An 18,134-nucleotide genomic window follows, 5' to 3' on the forward strand; every position below is an offset into this window, starting at 1 on the left:
CCACCCAGTGATTAGCAGAGAAGTAAAGCTGGCTGAAGAAAAGTGGCAAAACTGCACATCAGGGAAAACCACTCCCTGTGGTCCTTGATCGCAATGATGAAGGGACTTTGGGTTTTATACCATTAAGTTTAAAGGGTCTCTCTCTCTCTTTTCCTGCTGCTACTGATGAAAGGAAACTCCTGATCAGCTTCCTTTCAGGCTTCATTTACCAAAAGAGAGTTCAGCAACAGATACCCCTTGGATGTGGTTTTACCTTTTCCAAGGAGAACCTTTCAGATGGGCTGGGCTGCCATCCCCCGACTTCAGTGTGCCTGGGCAGCTCCCTCTGCCTTTCCCTACCGACCTGTATGTGCTCCAAATGAGCCCTGGGAAGGGGCCTGGGCTCACTGGGTGCTCTTTCATTCTCCAGCACAATGAAGCAGACTTGGCGTTTCAATTGTGTTACGAAAGATTTGTTTCTGAATGGCTGAAGAGGGAGAAAGACGTACGCTTCTTCTTCCCATCTAATCAGGCTGAAGTTTCCTGGTGCCAGCCTCAATCTGTGTTAAATTGCTCATGCCATCCACTGGAGAGATTAGACTTGGGGACATAATGGAAGTTAATTCTGAAAATGATTACTCAGATAATTAAGTACTACAGCTGCAGTGGGAGAATCTGGCACTTTGAGCCCCCTCTCAGGTGCTTTATGTTCCCTTTCCATCCTCCTCCTCCCTTCTCGCTGGCCAGCATTTGGGCTGGGACAGGTCCCTTCTCCCCAGCCCCCTGCAGAGGCCACACATCACCCCAGGACTTTGGGGGACTGAAGGCTCTGTAGCACCAAGCACCAGTGTTGGAGAGCACAGCAGAGAGACAGGCTCTTTATCAGCCCACAAACCACACAGAGACAAGGGCCTAATTTACCAAAGGTGCCTCATCTTTCCAAAGCTCCATGAAAAAGAACGGGTGGTTTAGAGGTGGCATTTGAATCACCCAGATTCAGAGTCCTTGCGATGTAGATGACGTTTCCTCTGAGTCAGGAGTTGCTGGCTCCTTTGCAGTGAAAGGCAGGAAGGGAACTGCACTCCGCAGCACTGGTTTCTTTGCACTGATGGGAAGGACAAGCACATGGGTTTGGGTTTGCATGGCAAGTTTCTGGTAGCAGGGGGAGCTTCTGCCAGAAGCTGCTAGAGGAGGACCCCACGCAGGAGCAGGTGGATGCACCCAAAGGAGGCTGTGACCCCATGGGAAGCCCATGCTGGAGCAGGCTCCTGCCAGGACCTGTGGCCCCCTGGGCAGAGGAGCCCAAGCTGGAGCAGGTTTGCTGGGGGAACTTGTGACCCCGTGGGGTATCAGGCTGGAGTAGTCTGGGCTTGAAGCTCTGCACCCTGTGGGAGAGACCCACACTGGGGCAGCTGGTGAGGAGCTGCAGCCCGTGGGAAGGACTCAGGGTAGAGAAGTTCATGGAGGACTGTCTGCCATGGGAGGGACCCCAGGCTGGAGCAGGGGCAGAGTGTGAGGAGTCCTCCCCTGAGGAGGAAGGAGCAGCAGGGACAACATGGGATGGACAGACCCCAAGCCCTATTCCTCATCCCCCTGTGCCGCTGGGGAGGAGGGAGAGGAACAGGGAGGGGAGTGGAGTTGATCTGGGAAGGGAGGGGTGGGGCAGAGGGTTAAGCTTTGGGTTTATTTCTCATTATCTCCACTCTGATTTGATTGGTAATAAATTAATTTCCCGGAGTTGAGTCTGCTTTGCCTGTGACAGTAACCGGTGAGGGATCTCTCCCTGCCCCTACCTCCACCCACAAGTGTTGCTTTGTATTTCCCAGCTGAGGACAGCAGTGATGGAGCAGCTGTGGGGGGCACCCGGCCTCCAGCCAAGGTCAGCCTACCACAAGACAATTAGCTCAAATGCATATGAAGTTCAGCAAAATGGGCCCCTGGGTACCCAAAGAACAGAAATAGTCCCCATCTAACCTTGGAGAGGCAACACAGGCACTGCAGTGGACTCGACGCAGTCTTTACCTAGGTGTAAAGCAGTGCTGAAGGGTGGATTGTGGAAAACAAGCACTGAAATCAGGATGTCCATGCTGCTACCACCACTCAATACTCCCCCAGTGATGGTTTGTGTCACCTCCATCGAGGAGAGTCATCGTTAATAGTGACAAGGGCCCCACAAACCTTTACTCTGACAGATTTCAAGCAGAGCACAGTTCCAGGCACTGGGGAGATAGCTTCTACTTCCACTCCTCTGGATCTCACCGAGTGTTTGTGCTCTTCCTATTGCCATGTCTTGAGAACCCAACTCTCCTTCCCATGCTTCACTCTAAAGACATCAGTTCTGATCCTGTAGTAGCTGCACCACTGAAGCTGTTCCGTCTCCAGCTGTCTTGCCCAGGTATCAAGTGTAACTGGACACCACAAGTGCCATCAGTCATTTCAGGTTACCAGCACCACCCATGGACCCTGTAACAACAGCTAAGGGACCTCCAGGTACTTCCTTCCACACAGCTATGGCATGACACAGCCCATCTGTGTATGGTCACAAGCAAAGGCCCTGGCAGAGCGGTGTTTGCAAAGCCACATGACAAAGCGGATTAGCTCAACACAGTCCAAAAGCACACACGAGGGGAAGATCGCCTCGCCCGCTGGACACGCCACAAAAGCAGGTCACATGCTCCCACCCCTCCCCTTCTGGAGCTGGAGTGAAATATCAAAGGATAATTCAAAACACACTTGGATATGCATGAGGCAGGAGAGCACAGGGCAGCATCTCCGACAGCCACAGAAACCCGCCCCTTTTCAACTCTCTGTTCTTTCCCACCTCCCCCGCGTTTGACGGCTCCTGGAGCGGGGCCAGCGTCACTGCATCAGGAGCTCTGCCAGGCCCCCTTCCACATGCCGAGCCGTTTCTGAAGGAAAAAGCATTTCCTGACATCTGTTCTGAATTCACTGCTCTTCTCCTCCTCCTGCCCCACTTGGCTTCACCCCGCGCTCCCCTCTGTCTTCCCCCTCCATCACCACCTGTCCCTGGCTGACCAGAGCTCACCACTAAGATCTGAGAGGCTTCCTGGAGAACTGATGACCCACACTTGTGTCAGCCCTGTTCCTCCCCTGATAGTTTTCTCTGTCTGCTGTTGACAGATTATCACAGAATCCCAAGGCTGGAAAAGACCTTTAAGATCATCAAGTCCAACCGTTCCTGTCCCACGCTAAACCATCTCTCTAAGTACCTCATCTACCCATCTTTTAAACATCCGGGGATGGTGACTTAATGCCCTCGCTAGGAAGCCTGTTCCAGGTCCTGACAACTCTTTCAGTGAAGAACTTTTTCCTAACATCTAATCTGAACCTGCCCTGGCACAGCTTTGTGCCATTTCCCCTTGTCCTGTCACCTGTCACGTGGCTGAAGAGACCACCACCCACCTCTCTACACCCTCCTTTCAGGTAGTTGTAGGTGGTGATAAGGTCTCTGCTCAGCTTTCTCTTCTCAAGACATTGCTCTTAGCAATGGCACTGAGCAATCTCACCCTAACCCAAGCAATCATTTGTGCATGAGCTTTCCTTCACATGTCCAAGCTGTTCCTACTGGAACCACAGGCTTGGGGGTTGGCCAAACGAAAAGGACCTTTGCAGGACTGAACTGAGGACCAGGCTGACTACTCTCTCCTCACTCCCTTTTCAGGTGGAGCTGCTGCAGCACTAATGATTCCCAGGCTGGATTCTGCCCTGTGCACTCTGATGAAGTCAGCAGGATAGGGAATGGTCTCCACAATTATTTGATTTCCTTCATGCTCTTCCTCACCTTGTGCGTGCTGAACATCTACACAGTCCTCCTAAACAATTTCTGCATGACAAATATTCAAAAGACAGTAAGACCAAGAGACACAATGAGCTTTTTCTGCCAACTAATTTGCTTCACATATACAAACATGGACATAGTTTTAAGGAACCAAAAGTCATCATGATCCTGATGCTTCCCCCTGCATCTCAGAATTCTGAATATGCTGGGAATCTCAGCACAGTCCCTGAGGTTTTGCTTTCAGCAGGACATGACAGACACCACTGCATAAGCCAAGCATGTAGTAGATTTTATTAAGCATAACTTTGGTTCTAAGTGTTCCACCCTCATTCTTGTAATACCTTTAGTTAAAAACAATTATACAAGAGCAAATACAAAAAATATTAAATTATGAAAACAAATCCATTAAGGCTCCCTTTTTATATTTATATATATTTATATATGTACACTCAAACAAGTGCAGATATTAACACAAGGTTAAAGCCACAAAAATGCTAAAAAATCTACTACTATACTGTCAAAGCAAGAGTTTTAAAAAAATACAAAGTGGTAAGTGACCCATTTTCAAATCACCAAAGTATTTGCCAAATTGCTTCAAAACCCACAGAGCTAAAAGGCAGATCAATTGCTTACTCCTGCTGGCAAGCAGTTTCCTACTTGGGCAGCGGCACAGGACACTTGTGGTGTGACTGGCTGATCACCCATTTAAGGGTTGGCCGTTCAAGCCCAATCCTGACTTTAAAGACAAGTTTTGCCTGTCAAATGGACAAGCAGGTGGCTGGGATTCCTAAAGGGTCAGCAGGATTCAAAGATGTTCTAACACACATGCTGATGATTCACACAGAGAACTAATTCCAAGGGAAACCAAAAAACCTACTTCACGCTGTATGTACAAGGGAGTTTTCTGGCCTCCTGTGTCTCAGCAAGAGAAACTCTACCCTGATCACAAGCTAAGATGGAGAGAAAGCAGAATGCCTTTGGCCTTGAAGGGCCCAGTCCAACACTCTCTGAGGCCAAAGACAGGTCCTCATTCCCCACTGACTAGGGTGCTATTTGGGCTGCACCAATTTCATTTCACTGTGATGCACGGTAGGATTGCCATGTTCACCAAGGGGAAATGGCTGAGGAGAATTGGTTTGCTCAAGCCAGAGGATGGTTTCCTCATCAATTCCTACACATTTCCACACTGAGCAGAAGGTTAATTGTGGAGTGGAAACCAGAAGTTTCCACTTTCCATGAAGTTTGGTAGCCTGGGAGAGGCTAAGATAAAACATGAGCATGGCATGGAAGTCTTGTAGATAGTGCTGTCTCAACAACACCATACTCAATCAGTGCAAGGGTTTGAATAACGTGCTGCCAGAAAGGAAGATCCTCTCCTTCCAGGACGAGGGAAGGAGAGGGGGAAGAACCTGCAGCACTCAGGGTGTTCCTTTGTTGAGAAAATATATGGAAGTATCTTATGTTTGGCCTTTGTTTTTGTACACCCCTAATCTGAACAGTCTGGTAAACCATCTCCACGTTTAATCTTCTAGACGTGAGTCACACTGCAAGCCCAAATCAATGGCAATACACTTATCACAATTCAATTTACTCTGGATCTGATTATGTCCTCATAAGAAATGCCTGGAACTTGACAAATTGAAGTCTGTATCTAGGAAACATTTCTAATTGTGAGCATTTTGTCCCAGGAGCTATGCTGAAATTGGTTTTAATATGTCCAATACTTACAATAAAGGCAAAAAGAAGTAAAAAGCAAACCAACAAACCCTCCCCCACCACCTTTACAATACAAACACACCACTGTCAATATTAATAAAAAGTGTTCTTAAACAGTTAGGTCAAATGTAATTACAAAGTAGAAATTATTTTGTTTAGCATCCTAAGGCAAAGACTAGGATTAGATCCCCAGTTAATATGGATGAACACAGCTTCAGAGAGAGCTAGGACTGTGCCGACCAAGGAAGATGAGGATTTCTCCCCAGATCCTAAAGATACCTGCACCCATTCACACCAGATAAGAATCCAATTCTATAATCCTACACGAGTAATCTCTTCCCCCATCCTCACCCCAGGCTTTCCTGGATAACTAGTAGTCATAACCATAAAGGATCAGATTCTGCCATGCCTGTGCAAGCTGAGCAATCTTTTATTTAAAGGCAGGTCACAGGGGCAACTTGTAGAAAGGCAGAAGGGAACAGAATTGGACCCTAAAACTCAGTGGTAACACACTTTCCCTCTTTCTTGAGGCTAAAGGAAAGATGGAATAAAACAAATTTCATTTTATGCATCACTTTAGGGAAAAACAATTCCATTTCAGTAGATTGCAATTATCAGTCTGGCTTAAACACTGCTCCCAACAAGTTCCTGCAAGCAAAGAGCAGGAACTGGTGGGGGAATCCGTTTCCTGCTTCAGTTCCAGCAAATGAGTTTACACACTACCAAGTACCGTGTTAACACTGTACTCGGGTCAGCGAGTCCTTGGAGGAGAAAGGCCACAACAGTAAAGTCAGCAAGGTTTCAAAACCCAAGAAGTAGAAGGACAGGTCATTTGCATTGAGAGGTAAGTTCACAGGTAGCACCGCACAGGCCTGCATACCACGGCATAAGTTTAGAGACAGAGATAAATCAGCTTCTGGATTCTCCCCCGTGAGAGGATCATCAGATCTCTGTTCCTTCTGTAGCCAGGACTGACATGCCAAGCAGGGAGAGAGAGATGGGCTTTAAGGCTGCTTAACTGCTCGCTGCGGGTGAAGTTTAAGCAATCTCAGTTTGCCCACGCCTGTCTGTCCTATGGGGATGGGCAGCAGTGATCAATACACCTCCTATCCTCCCAGATTAGATAAAAACTCCAACTAAACACAGGTTACTGCAGGATATACACAGGCTGTAGGTCTAGATAGAGGAAAGTTACCTGCACAGCACATCTTCATAAGAAACCACAGGAGGATTTTTGTTCTGTTTTAAAGCAAAATATAATCTGTGCATCTCCACTAAACTAGGATCACAAGAGATAAAGCAGTGCAACACTGAGGGAGTTTCTCTAGTATCCCTGGATAAAATCTCTGAGTAAGCACGTCAGACTGGTCCATGACACTGAACTGACAGACAGACTCCACATCCATCGATCTCAGGACTGCATTTGGCAAGTCGATCTGTTTATGGTACTGTCTTTTTAATCCACACATCCCAGGAATTAAAAATCTGATCTTCAGTAAGTGTCAGCTGGATGCTGTTACATTCCCTCTTGAGGGGCAAATCTGAGACAACTTGCAAAAGCCTCTCTGCAGGAAAAGCTGGAAGTCTTAGCAGGCGCTGGCTCTAGGAGTCTGGTGCTTCTGTTGCTTCCTGGACCGTCCTCCTCAAGTTGCCCTTGACTTTGACAAATTCAGGTGCATTTTCCTGCTCCTCCTGTATCTTCTGTTGCTCCAGTTCCAGCTTAAAAGAGAAACACATGTAAAAATAGTGTATGAAACAGATCATTGAAATAGAAAATAAAAAAACCTGAAAGTTTCAATAACTGCTCATGCAGAATTCTTTAAACAGCTTCCTTTCTGTGTCAAATGGAAAGATGAAGTTGCCTTTCTTTGGGAGTATCTGTTCTCATAAACAATAAATCTTTTCAAATCCTTGGCTCTAGCTTGTTCCAGATTGTCCACCTTTCCCAGAAGGACAAATCTCTGCAAGCCCAATATGAGAACAAGATGAAGCATTTGTACAGGCATTCTTGGATATCTTCATGAAGGAAACAGCCATAATTCCCTTCTCCAGGTTTTACAACAGGACAAGGACAAATGTGCCTTGTGGGAGAACAAATGTGAACAGCTACTGCTTAACACACTTGCAGAATTTATTTCTGAGTGGTTAGGGATGGATTTCTGTATCTACCTTGAGCCTCTTTTGGTGTATGTTTTATATATATATATTTGTTGCTTTTTGTGATAAACAGAAGTCCTCTGTGGCCCTTCGTTGTTCCCTTCTGAGAGCCCGTTCACCAACACTTTTAACCCAGTTGGAGCTCCTGCCCATGCAGACACTCAGAATTACCATGGGAGGTCAGAGGCTCTGCTCTATGGGACCAGGTTGTTCAGTGCCCACACAGAACAGGGCTTACACACTGCACAGAATTCAGATTGCTAAGCAAGCCTCAGCAAAGGCAGAAAAGTCAGCAGAAAGGAAGAAACAACCCTTTACAAAATCAACAAAAGCTCCTGAAAGGAACTCCTGAAAAGAGGGTTTTTGTTTTGTTTTGTGTTTAACAGACCAAGGTCTCCCTGATTAATGGGGACCAGGCACAGCTCACCTAAATAATGTCTCTTTTGTCTTTGATTCACTGGCAAGGGACATGCCTGGTTACAATAAATCATGACAATGTTCCTCCACGAGTCGTGTTGTCAATTAATGCCATTCCTGTAATGTTTACAAAGTCACAACACTGTTTGCAATGGACAGGCTTTTCCCCTTCTAACAATTTTCTGTTCTGCACATGCCCTTGGATGGCTCAGTGTCAAATTAAATCTCCCACAAGCTGAACCACTTGAAGCTGGGCCCTTAAGAGCAGAAAGCAAAAGGGACAGGAAGATACACTTAAAATTTTAATAGCTTTCCCTCTCCAAAAATATTTCTAAGTCTAATTAAAAAAAAAATATATATAAGCCACCCCAACCTAAATAGTGATTGGATTACACCTCATTTTCATGAATTATTTGGCTTAACTGATTTCCATTGAAAAAACATGAAATACTGTTTAAAAACATTCATTTATTAATATTTAATTCATTTATTAATAAATGCAATGCTTGGTGCATAGTGACTGTTTTGATGAGGTGTTTCACAGTAGAAATATTTTCTCACAGAGGCACAGAGACATGTGGCTGTCCCTGTGCCTAGCAGTAAACTTCACCACAATGGATTCCAACTCTGTATCTTCATACTCCAGGTCAGAGGATCTTTTTCCTAATTTCAAAACACCAACAGGCTCCTATGTTTTAAGGCTAGATAAGAACTTTTTAAAGTCATCTAGTTTCTTACATAACCCAGGATAAAGAATCAGTTGGGGTTTTTAAATTCATTAGGCATCTGTTTCTGATGCACTGCAGTCTCACAGCCATTCTTAGTAGATGAGATCTTAGACTACAAAAAGATGACTAATTCACCACAGTTTCAATGGTTAAGTAAGGTCAGTGCCCCCCCCACATTCCTGTTGTCTGCAGTTACTATACAGTAAATTACAACAAATACGTAATTGTAGAGTGTGATGTGACTCATCCTAAAGAAGTTGTCTGAATTTGACCAGAGGAAGACTGCCAAAAACTGGCTCCTGTTTCTCTTCTGTCTACAACAGTACCCTCAGGTGAGTAGCTCACATGTAGATGTGTAAAGGAAGTGTTATTCCCTCTCTTACCTGCTCCAGTTTCTGCTGTCGTTTCAGTAGCTCTATTTCCAAGTCTGATTTTTTCTTTTGTGCTTCTTCTTCTTTTTGTTGTTTAATAACTTGATCTCTTTTCCTCTTCTCCATCACCTTCTGCAGCTCTGGTTTGTTCTGAGGCGCTAGACCCCTTCAAATTAAACAGGAGTGTGTGTGGTGGGGCAGGGAACAAGGGAAAAAGAGAACAGCTTTAATTAATGAAGTTCTTACAGAATTGTAGGCAGGTTTTTCTAACGTGAAGTAGTTGCCTACAGAGATACACTGTAGTATAAATAATTAATTGAAAGGAAAACCATGCAGATATTTGCCTGGTGACTAATCAAAAGCCTAAACTAGAATTTAAGCCATATTATTACTGAGGATATTTAACAGGTATGCTAATTTTCCTAGTGGATAAACTCCTTCCTTCTATTCTCTCCATTCCAGATGAAAATATTAAGGGGGGGGCAGAGGGAATAAATCACAAATCAAGACTCTAGCAGAGCTAGAAACAAAGTCTGGACAAAGAGACTTCTGTTGCTAGCTAGTGACTCAGAGAGACTGAGTTCTGCCAGTCCTATGCGTGGTATAATGTTCAGAGAAGTTTGCATGGACAGAGCTAAAAAGGGGTCTCCCTCTGGATTTTGACACATTCCTCCTGGAAGCTGTGGATTCATTCCTTTCTTGAAAATCTGAGACCTTTACCCACACCTGGCTGGGAAGCTATTTCCAGTGAGAGCTCCCTGGTTACACTCAAAATCACAAAGAGGCTAAACCAACAAAAATCCAGAATAAAAAAGAAGTCGTGGTCACCCTGGAAACCAGACAAAGGCTGGAGGATTCTCCCTCTTGCATGACTTTAGGTACTACATCAACTGAGTGTTTCAAGTCTGTTCAGCATAAATGGTTTTCTCCAAAGTGAAAAGCTTACTCCTTGGGAAGATGCATGGCTTTATTTATACAGGCACACACACTCACTCCTACTTATTTCTGTCTTCATCTATTTCTTTTAGCTCTGCTAGGTTATGATGTTTGCAAAATTTGTTATGGCAAGATTCAAAGTTCTCCTTGTTCCTCAGATATTCACGTTGCTCAAGTCAGAGCAGGAGGATTTGAAATTCACCTTTGTTACTCCCAGCTTCCCTGCGAGGACTATTATGTGAAAACATCCAGCATCCAGTTTAGCATCAACTGCTCTTTATTTCAACTTTAAGAAATTCAATTCTCTGAAGAAGCTTTCAGAAAGCATAGTTTTACCCCTCCCTACTTAATACCTATCTGTGGTTGCCTAATTCTTCCATTCTATGCATAGCTGACAGCGCGTCCAGTAATACATTAAAATGCCATTTTAGGCTGACACCTATGAATGACTCCATATATCAAGCAACACACTATCCCTGTACACCTCCCTGATAGCAAAATCAAATATTTAGCAACACCAAATGCTGTTCCTGGTGCTTCATAATAGATCTCATGGCCTGAACGCAACAGAACTGCATTAATATTTTATGTTTCGTGCTATTTTAATTACATTTTAACACATAAAATTTAAGTCAGGCAGGGAAAAGCTGGGATGATTTTTTATTACTGCTACTGGGGCAGGGAGACCTGAATGAATGGAAACTTGTGTTGGCAATTAGCAATCGAGATAGCCGTTGACCAGAGGCATGCTGTAAGTAATTACACAATCCTGCTTTTTTATTAAGTAAGATTGCACCATAACAAAGGAGAGGCCCAAGAGTGGTTTAGATGTGGTCTGGGGACCCACAGAAGATATAACTCAACACAATCTCTCAGTCTAATCAGGTGTGTGTGTGTGGGGTGATAGTCAGAATTTAATGAAACATCTGTAATGTCCAGCCTGTTTTCATTTGCCTGTGTAAGAAGGGAAAGCAACACACAGACAGCTACTAGTTTAACTGGGAGTCTTGTATCTCCTCCTGTGGTTAAATGAAAATATCCTCAGGCTTTGAAATAGAGTAAGCAAAGTGTGCTACAGGGCAAGTCAGAGCTGATAGGGTCAAAGCCTCTGGAAGGGACAGCAGCAATACTCTGCAGAGCTGAGGTTGAGTCCCAATAACCAGAAATAGTTTAAGATAAGGGGAGGTTTTGACTGGATATTAGGAAAAAATTATTCACCAAAAGGGTTGTCAATCACTGGAACAGGCTGCCCAGGGAAGCAGTGGAGTCACCATCCCTGGAGGTCTTTATAAAATGCAGAGATGTGGTGCTGAGGGACATGTTTTAGTGATGGGCTTGGCAGTGTAGATGGACTTGATTATCTTAAAAGTCCTTCCCAACCTAAGTGATTCTGTAAGGGACCAGCACAGTGAGGTACCACTACCACTAGAAGGCTGTGGGGGGACCTCATTGCAGCCTTCCAGTACCTGAAGGGAACATGCAAACAGGAGGGGAATCAACTTTTTAAAAGGGTTGACAATGGCAGGACAAGGGGGATGGATTAAAACTAAAGGAGGGAAGGTTTAGATTAGATCTTAGGGGGAAGTTTTTTACAGAGAGAGTGGTGAGGTGCTGGAACAGGCTGCCCAGAGAGGTGGTGGATGCCCCATCCCTGGGGGTGTTCAAGGCCAGGTTGGATGGGGCCCTGGGCAACCTTGTGTAGATACAGGCCTGAGGTTGGTGTCTCTGCCTGTGGCAGGGGGGTTGGAGCTCTATGATCCTTGGGATCCCTTCCAACCTATGCCATTCTATGATTCTATGATTCTACCTGGATCTTTCTTTGCCCAAAACAACTACCATTTCTGCAAGTAAATTCCATAGTTCTGGGCCCAACAGACACTGCTCACTGTAGGCACGGAGAACGATTGGACCAGCACTGGCTATTATCTTCTAAGATCCAGAAATGGCTGTTCAGAGCTGACTGGTCAAAAAGTGAAGCTGGTGGTGCCTACAGTGAGTCCTCAAGATAAAATAAGGTGCATGTTAAGCAGCCTTCTGTAAGAGCTCTAGATGTCCTCCATGCACAGGGCAATTTGCAGCAGCAAGGCAGAACACAAGCCTAATATCTGCATCACCAAAAAGCCTCAATACCAGAGGAGGTACAGTGGCACAAAGCACAGATGATGAACCCTCTTTTCAAAACTGCCAATTTTTCAGCTGGTGAAAACCCTCAAAGTATTTAATTTCTGCAGCAAGAAGAATCTAAAATTAACAGCTGCAGCTCATCAAAATCACAATAAGAGAACAGTGGGTATTGAGGGCTGCACAACTCCTCTGTGTAATAGGATATTCTCCTAGAAGAAAAGAACTTAGTGCTATTTAAAAGTGCTTTATGCTTTCACAAACTTAAAAAGAAAAAAAATAGCCTTAATTTATTGCAGCCTCCACATCCTTTAGAGTAAGATTGTGAGTCGGGAAACTTCAACTATCTTTCTCTCAATGACTATAAACTTCTTAGTGCTGGGAACTGACTTTGATGTTTAACCCTGTTAATGAAAAATAGGACAAACACCTATTTAGGCCAGTTTCTTCCAATTCAGTTGGCGTTCTGTAAAACATTTCCACTTCTTCATCACTAAAGAAATGCAGTATTGTGGATGGAATTCATTTAGAATTAAGTACCTAAGCCCAGCGTTTATGAGGATTTGGCTATTACACAGATAAAAGACCCTTCTCCCCTCAAAATATAACCACACCAGAGGTTAAAAAAAAAAAAACAAACCAAAAACTTTCATAATGTGACTCTTTCTAATAAATAGACAAGTCCAGTTGTGCTTCAGTAGCCAAAGCAATAGCTTCCTCCTCTCCTTTATCAAGGTCTTGGGTCTCAAAAAGTCTGCTGCCAGCAACTTTATTCTCAGATGCACTCTGAAATACTGTTCTTCTGTTTTGTGGGTCCCCTCACCCTTGCCTTTAGAAAGCCCATTTTAGGTGGCTTCCATGCACCAAGTCACTAACTCATACCATAATTAGTTTCTGTTTGTTTAAATGGAGAAGCATCAACAGGGTTGGTGGCTTCTCCTCCAGTGTGGTCTGGTGACTTTTCTTAGTATGTTTTTTAAATGAGTCCTCCACTGCTGAAGAGATCTAATAACAGAATTTCAGCTATTTCTGGGCAAAGTGCCTGTGTTTCTGAAGTTGATGAAATCAAGTTCCAGCTATTTGCATCTTTAAAAGCAATACATATATAGAGCAACAGCTGTGCATCCCAACCCAGAATGCAGGAGGGAGCATTTGCATGACATACAAAGAAACACTTGTGCAGCAGCAGCAGAGCAGGCACTAGACTATCACACAGCATTGCAAGGAAGTAGGGTTTCATGTGAAATAAAAAATATGATTTCTTTGTTGTAGAAGCAGCCCCATAAAGTCAGTGTGGTGGGAATGGTGAAAACCCATCCATTTTGCCATCCTGATGATAACAATAACATTTTGTCAAATACTTGATAAAGTTAAGAGTTTGGGACAAACTACAGCACCCAGGTAACCAATGTGAAGTGTGATCAGAGAGAACTGAACTGCTTCCCCCCAAAACTGACCCTTTGTGTGTATTCACCAAACCAAAATGAGAACTTTTTTACAGCAAGATTTGCAGAGCAACTGAAATTCAAATAAATAAATGCCACAGTTGAGTCTAAAAGATTAAAAGAAGTGTCTGAAGGGTTCTGGGTAAAACGTCGTTTTGATTAAACTGAAACTCAAGCTGTGTGTTTGGGGTGGGAGGGTGGATGTTGAGACTCTTACCTTTTCTGATTCATAAGCAGCTCCCTATGGAGATCTTGATGATTCCGGGATGACTTCACAGGATTAATTAATTTCTGAGGTCTAATTAGTTCAGGATTGTCATCATCTATGTAGTCTGGTTCAGCCATAATCTTTCTCGGAATGGGATATGGATCTTTGGGTTCAGTGTCCTTATTCACACTATCTGTAAGACAGAGGAAAAACTGCAGTAAATCTACACTGAACGGCCTTTAAAAGATGTATTTAAAGCAGTTATGCTTTTTCTAGATTAATTTTGTCTGTAGTAAGTAAAGACTCTCAGAGCAAACATTAGCACCATCTCTTCAGACAGTTGGCAATTCTATGACATCACTTCCACCCCCTTTATCCGCTGACGTGGAGACGGAGATTCCCCCCATTTTAAGAAGAAGTAAGCAAGTAATTTAGGTTAAGCACATGAATACCCCATCAATAAACTTATTCAGATCAAGCACTTTCAGATCAGCAATATATAAAGACATTTTAAATACTGACTATATTAAATAGTACAAATGTGTAGCAAAAGCAGAGTCTCATTTTCTGCCATCAGTATCACGCCAGCTACAGGGACAACACCTCCTGTACTGTACAGGACAAAAGCTGCTATGTGGAAACTGCCAGATCTGCAGTGGTTGGGATGAGGGATGGGTTTTTCAGTGGAAAAGGAGAGGAGAAAAAAATGTGGGTGGGGTTGTTTCTTAAAGGCCACATTTCACCCAGTGAAAATCCACCAAAATCCACTGATGTGAAGGCAAAGAAGTCCTGATGATTTATATCATCTGGAAATGTGTCATTTTCCTATCCTGTGACAGAAAATGTATGTATACACCAAATCACAACACCCTTAATCAACAGCTGACAAGCAAACTACAGTTTTCAAATAATTTATACATGGCCATTCATAGCTCCTTCCATTAAAAAGCCTCAGTCACAAAAGTTCAGCATCTGAAACAAAGCCCATTGAGATCAATTCTGCCTGCGTTTGCTGTCGTGGAAACCTGCACGTGCAATCTGGCACACTGCAGCTATCAGTCTGATGACACATTTGGCCCCTCAAACAGACCCCCCAAAAATAATCTCACAGCATGTGGGTTTACAGAAATGAATTGACAGGACATGAAAGGGAAGGCGAGAGACGTCCGTTAGCCTGGCTGGCAGAGCAGCTGAGTACTGTACAGTATGGTGCTGAGAGACAGATCGGAGAGCCACTGGGATTTGCTGGGAATTTTCCAGTAAAAGTGAAATACGTGCTTCAATTTAGACCCCTGTCTTTCACACAGGCTGTAAAACCTCTCTAGGTTCAGTCTCAGTTTAATCGTTACAGAATCACAAGGCTGGAAAAGACCTTTAAGATCGAGTCCAACTGTTCCTGTCCTATGCTAAACCATATCCCTAAGTACCTCATCTACCCTTTTTTTAAACACTCAACCCCCTCCCTGTGCAGCTTTGTGCCATATTGATGCTCAGAGGGTCTGATTCAAAATCCACTTGACATACTGGAAAGATACCACTAACACTTCAGTACACTGCCACTGAACCACCACCACCACCCTGCTCAGGCTGCACATGCACTTACAGCAGAATGACAGGACTTAAGCTTCCAGCAGATGCAGGAAGCCCCTCTGGATTTGAGTGTGTCCAGTGGATCTGCACAGCCCTTTCTGCTCTGTCTGAATGGATGAGATGTACTGTGTGATCCTGGTGCTGCATCTCCTTCATCGGGTTTCTATGGAGCAAATCCAACGAGGAACAGCTCACCCGTGTGAGCTGCTCTCAGGGTGGCCCCTGCATCAGTTTTGCAAGGCAAGTTAGTATGTAGCTTTTTTGAACTCTGTGGGGGTGCTAATTCTCAGAGAGACCTCTGAAGCCAACATAAAAATCATCCACAGTTCAAAACTGTGTAAGTAGATTGTTGTACATGACACAAACCTCTTACTGACATTGATCATGCAATAAAAATACTTCACCCATCACACCTTCAGAGTCCCTCTTGTTTCAGTCAAGCAACCAGCTATCACCACATGTGCCAAATGCACATCATCATTGGAAAACTGAGGTCAGAAGGAACTTGGAAGATTTCTAGTCCAACCTCCTGCTGAAAGCAGGACCAGCTGTGAGATCAGACTAGGTTGCTCGGGGCTTTTACCCAGTAAGGTCCTTAAATCCTCTAAGCCTACACAGCCTGTGGGCAACTTGCTTGCCCATCTTCATGGTGAAGTTTATCCTTCCGTTTCAACCTCTTGTTTCAACCCATGCCCACTGCCTCTCACCCTCTAGCCATGCACCACGGTGAAGAGCCTGGCTCCACCTTCTCATAAGTTCCTTCTAGGCACAGGGAGGTTGCTGTTAGGTCCCCCCAACCCTGACTCTGCCCTGGGCTCAGCCAGCCCAGGTCCTTCAGCCTCTGTTCACAGCACCCACGCCCTGGGCCCTGCCCATCTTGGTGCCCTTCTGTTCAAATCCTTCTCTGCTTCATTGTATGTCATTCGAAAAAAAATCCAAAAAACAACATACCTCTCAATGGACACTACGGAGCACCACGCTGTTAATAAAAGGCATGAGGAAGTCACTGAACACAACAGCTACAGTTCTTTTCTGGTTTTTCAAATAAGGACACAATGATTCATACTTGTGCAGTGTCACATCAGGCTTATCACAACAGCAAAACCTCAAATGTTACGTATCCAACCTCCACCCAAGTTTTTCTATACTCCTCTGTCCGTTGCATTGATCGGGCTGCAAGTCTTCTAAAAGGCATTAATCATCAACAGTTCTCTGAAAATAACCTACTGCTTCTCCAAGACAAGTCTTCTGTTTGCCCAGGCGAATATGAAAAACACAGAATTACCCTACAACTGTCTGTCAGAAACAACGTGCTATTTCTTTAACACAAGCTCCAGAAAACAATTCCATTCAATGATGTCTCAGGAAGTTTGATGTAACGATTTGTAGCACATACATGTGCTTTTGTCAAGCCTTTGAAATGAAGTCTGTTTGCTCTTCTTTATTCTGTCCCATCTCCATTTTTAAAACCATGCATTCAACTTCAGAGGTCAGGAATCGTGGTTTCTTAATGTAACTTGAACTCTACTAGCAGCAAACTTGAATGAACAAAACTCCCCTGGGAACTGAAGACGCTTTCCATGTGTGATAAAGCTGCAAATTACTTTAGCTAGGATTTCCAAACAGACCCAGTGCGATAGGGCACCCTGTTCCCACCCAGTAAATCCTCTCACACCCTTTGCAAACCGCGATCTGGCTGGAAGCCACCACCAAACCCAATCCCCCAGAGTCGCTGTGTAACACTATATGCGAACAATACAACTAAGGTGGTGTGATTTCTACCCACATGCTTGTAAACCAACCAGTTTTATAAAAAACACAGGCAAGTTTCATGTAAAAAAGTGAGGCACAGGGCATTCACCAGGCAACAGCAGACGGGAACAGAGCTGGCAGTGCAGCCCCAGAGTTTCATTCTGAGATTCAGGCTCATACCAACAACCCAGTCAAGCCTGATGACAGAATCCCTTAAAAGTCCTTAAACAAAGTGTCATCAATGTTCAAGCAGTAACAATTAAAAAATTATTAATTCCACGAGTCTCTAGTGCTCATCATCACAAAAGTGACAACCCATAAAGCTGCTTTCAGATCATTACTAGGTGCAACAGTGGGACTTGAATAATCCAAATAATCACTTAGCAGGAATATGCTGCCTTAAGAGCATCCGAGAGGCTCCTGTTAACCATCTGCTGCTACATGATCAATGGAGAATGCACAATCCATTTCTGCCTTTCCCTGTTACCTTGCTCAAAAACAAAGGAAAGAGATTTAGATTCAGGGGATGTTTTAGCTGAGCTTGGCTCAAGTTTAATACACCCACTAATTTGGCAGGTGCTTCCCCAGTGTGTTTGCTGAATTAGCTATTGCTGCACAAGCAGCACAAAAGCATTTAGCTACTCTATCTTGTCCTGCCTGAGTAACTCCCACAGACTTTGTCTGCAGCTTCTTATGGACACATGGATTCTCATCCAGAAAAAAAGAAACTGGGCATCCTGCAAGGAAGAGGAATTTTAACTGCAAAGTAATCTCAATATCCCACCAGACAGAGATAATGTCGCTCTATAAAAATACATTCAAGTATCCTCCCAGACAGAAGGTTAATGTTTCCAGATACAAAGATGCTCTTAATCAAGAAGTACCATACTGGTACCTTAGACGTGGAGAGCCAAG

At 44.2% G+C, this 18,134-nt stretch overlaps 1 protein-coding gene across 2 annotated transcripts in view; it reads right to left on the reverse strand.

Annotated features, from left to right (window-relative positions):
* Positions 1-6,718: 6,718 nt before the first annotated feature.
* The window catches only part of FAM107B (family with sequence similarity 107 member B), a 61,087-nt gene continuing 49,671 nt past the window's right edge, over positions 6,719-18,134 (reverse strand). For both annotated transcript variants that reach the window (XM_084279367.1, XM_084279368.1), the window contains exons 2-4: positions 13,887-14,070; positions 9,180-9,333; positions 6,719-7,213 (exon numbers count right to left, since the gene is read on the reverse strand). In XM_084279367.1, coding sequence (XP_084135493.1) covers positions 7,097-7,213; positions 9,180-9,333; positions 13,887-14,014 — 399 coding nt within the window. In that variant the 5' untranslated portion in view covers positions 14,015-14,070 and the 3' untranslated portion in view covers positions 6,719-7,096. The remainder of the gene's footprint in view (positions 7,214-9,179; positions 9,334-13,886; positions 14,071-18,134) is intronic.

The sequence above is a fragment of the Gallinula chloropus genome, assembly GCF_964237585.1.
Source record: "Gallinula chloropus genome assembly, chromosome: 1".
Classification (NCBI taxonomy): domain Eukaryota; kingdom Metazoa; phylum Chordata; class Aves; order Gruiformes; family Rallidae; genus Gallinula; species Gallinula chloropus.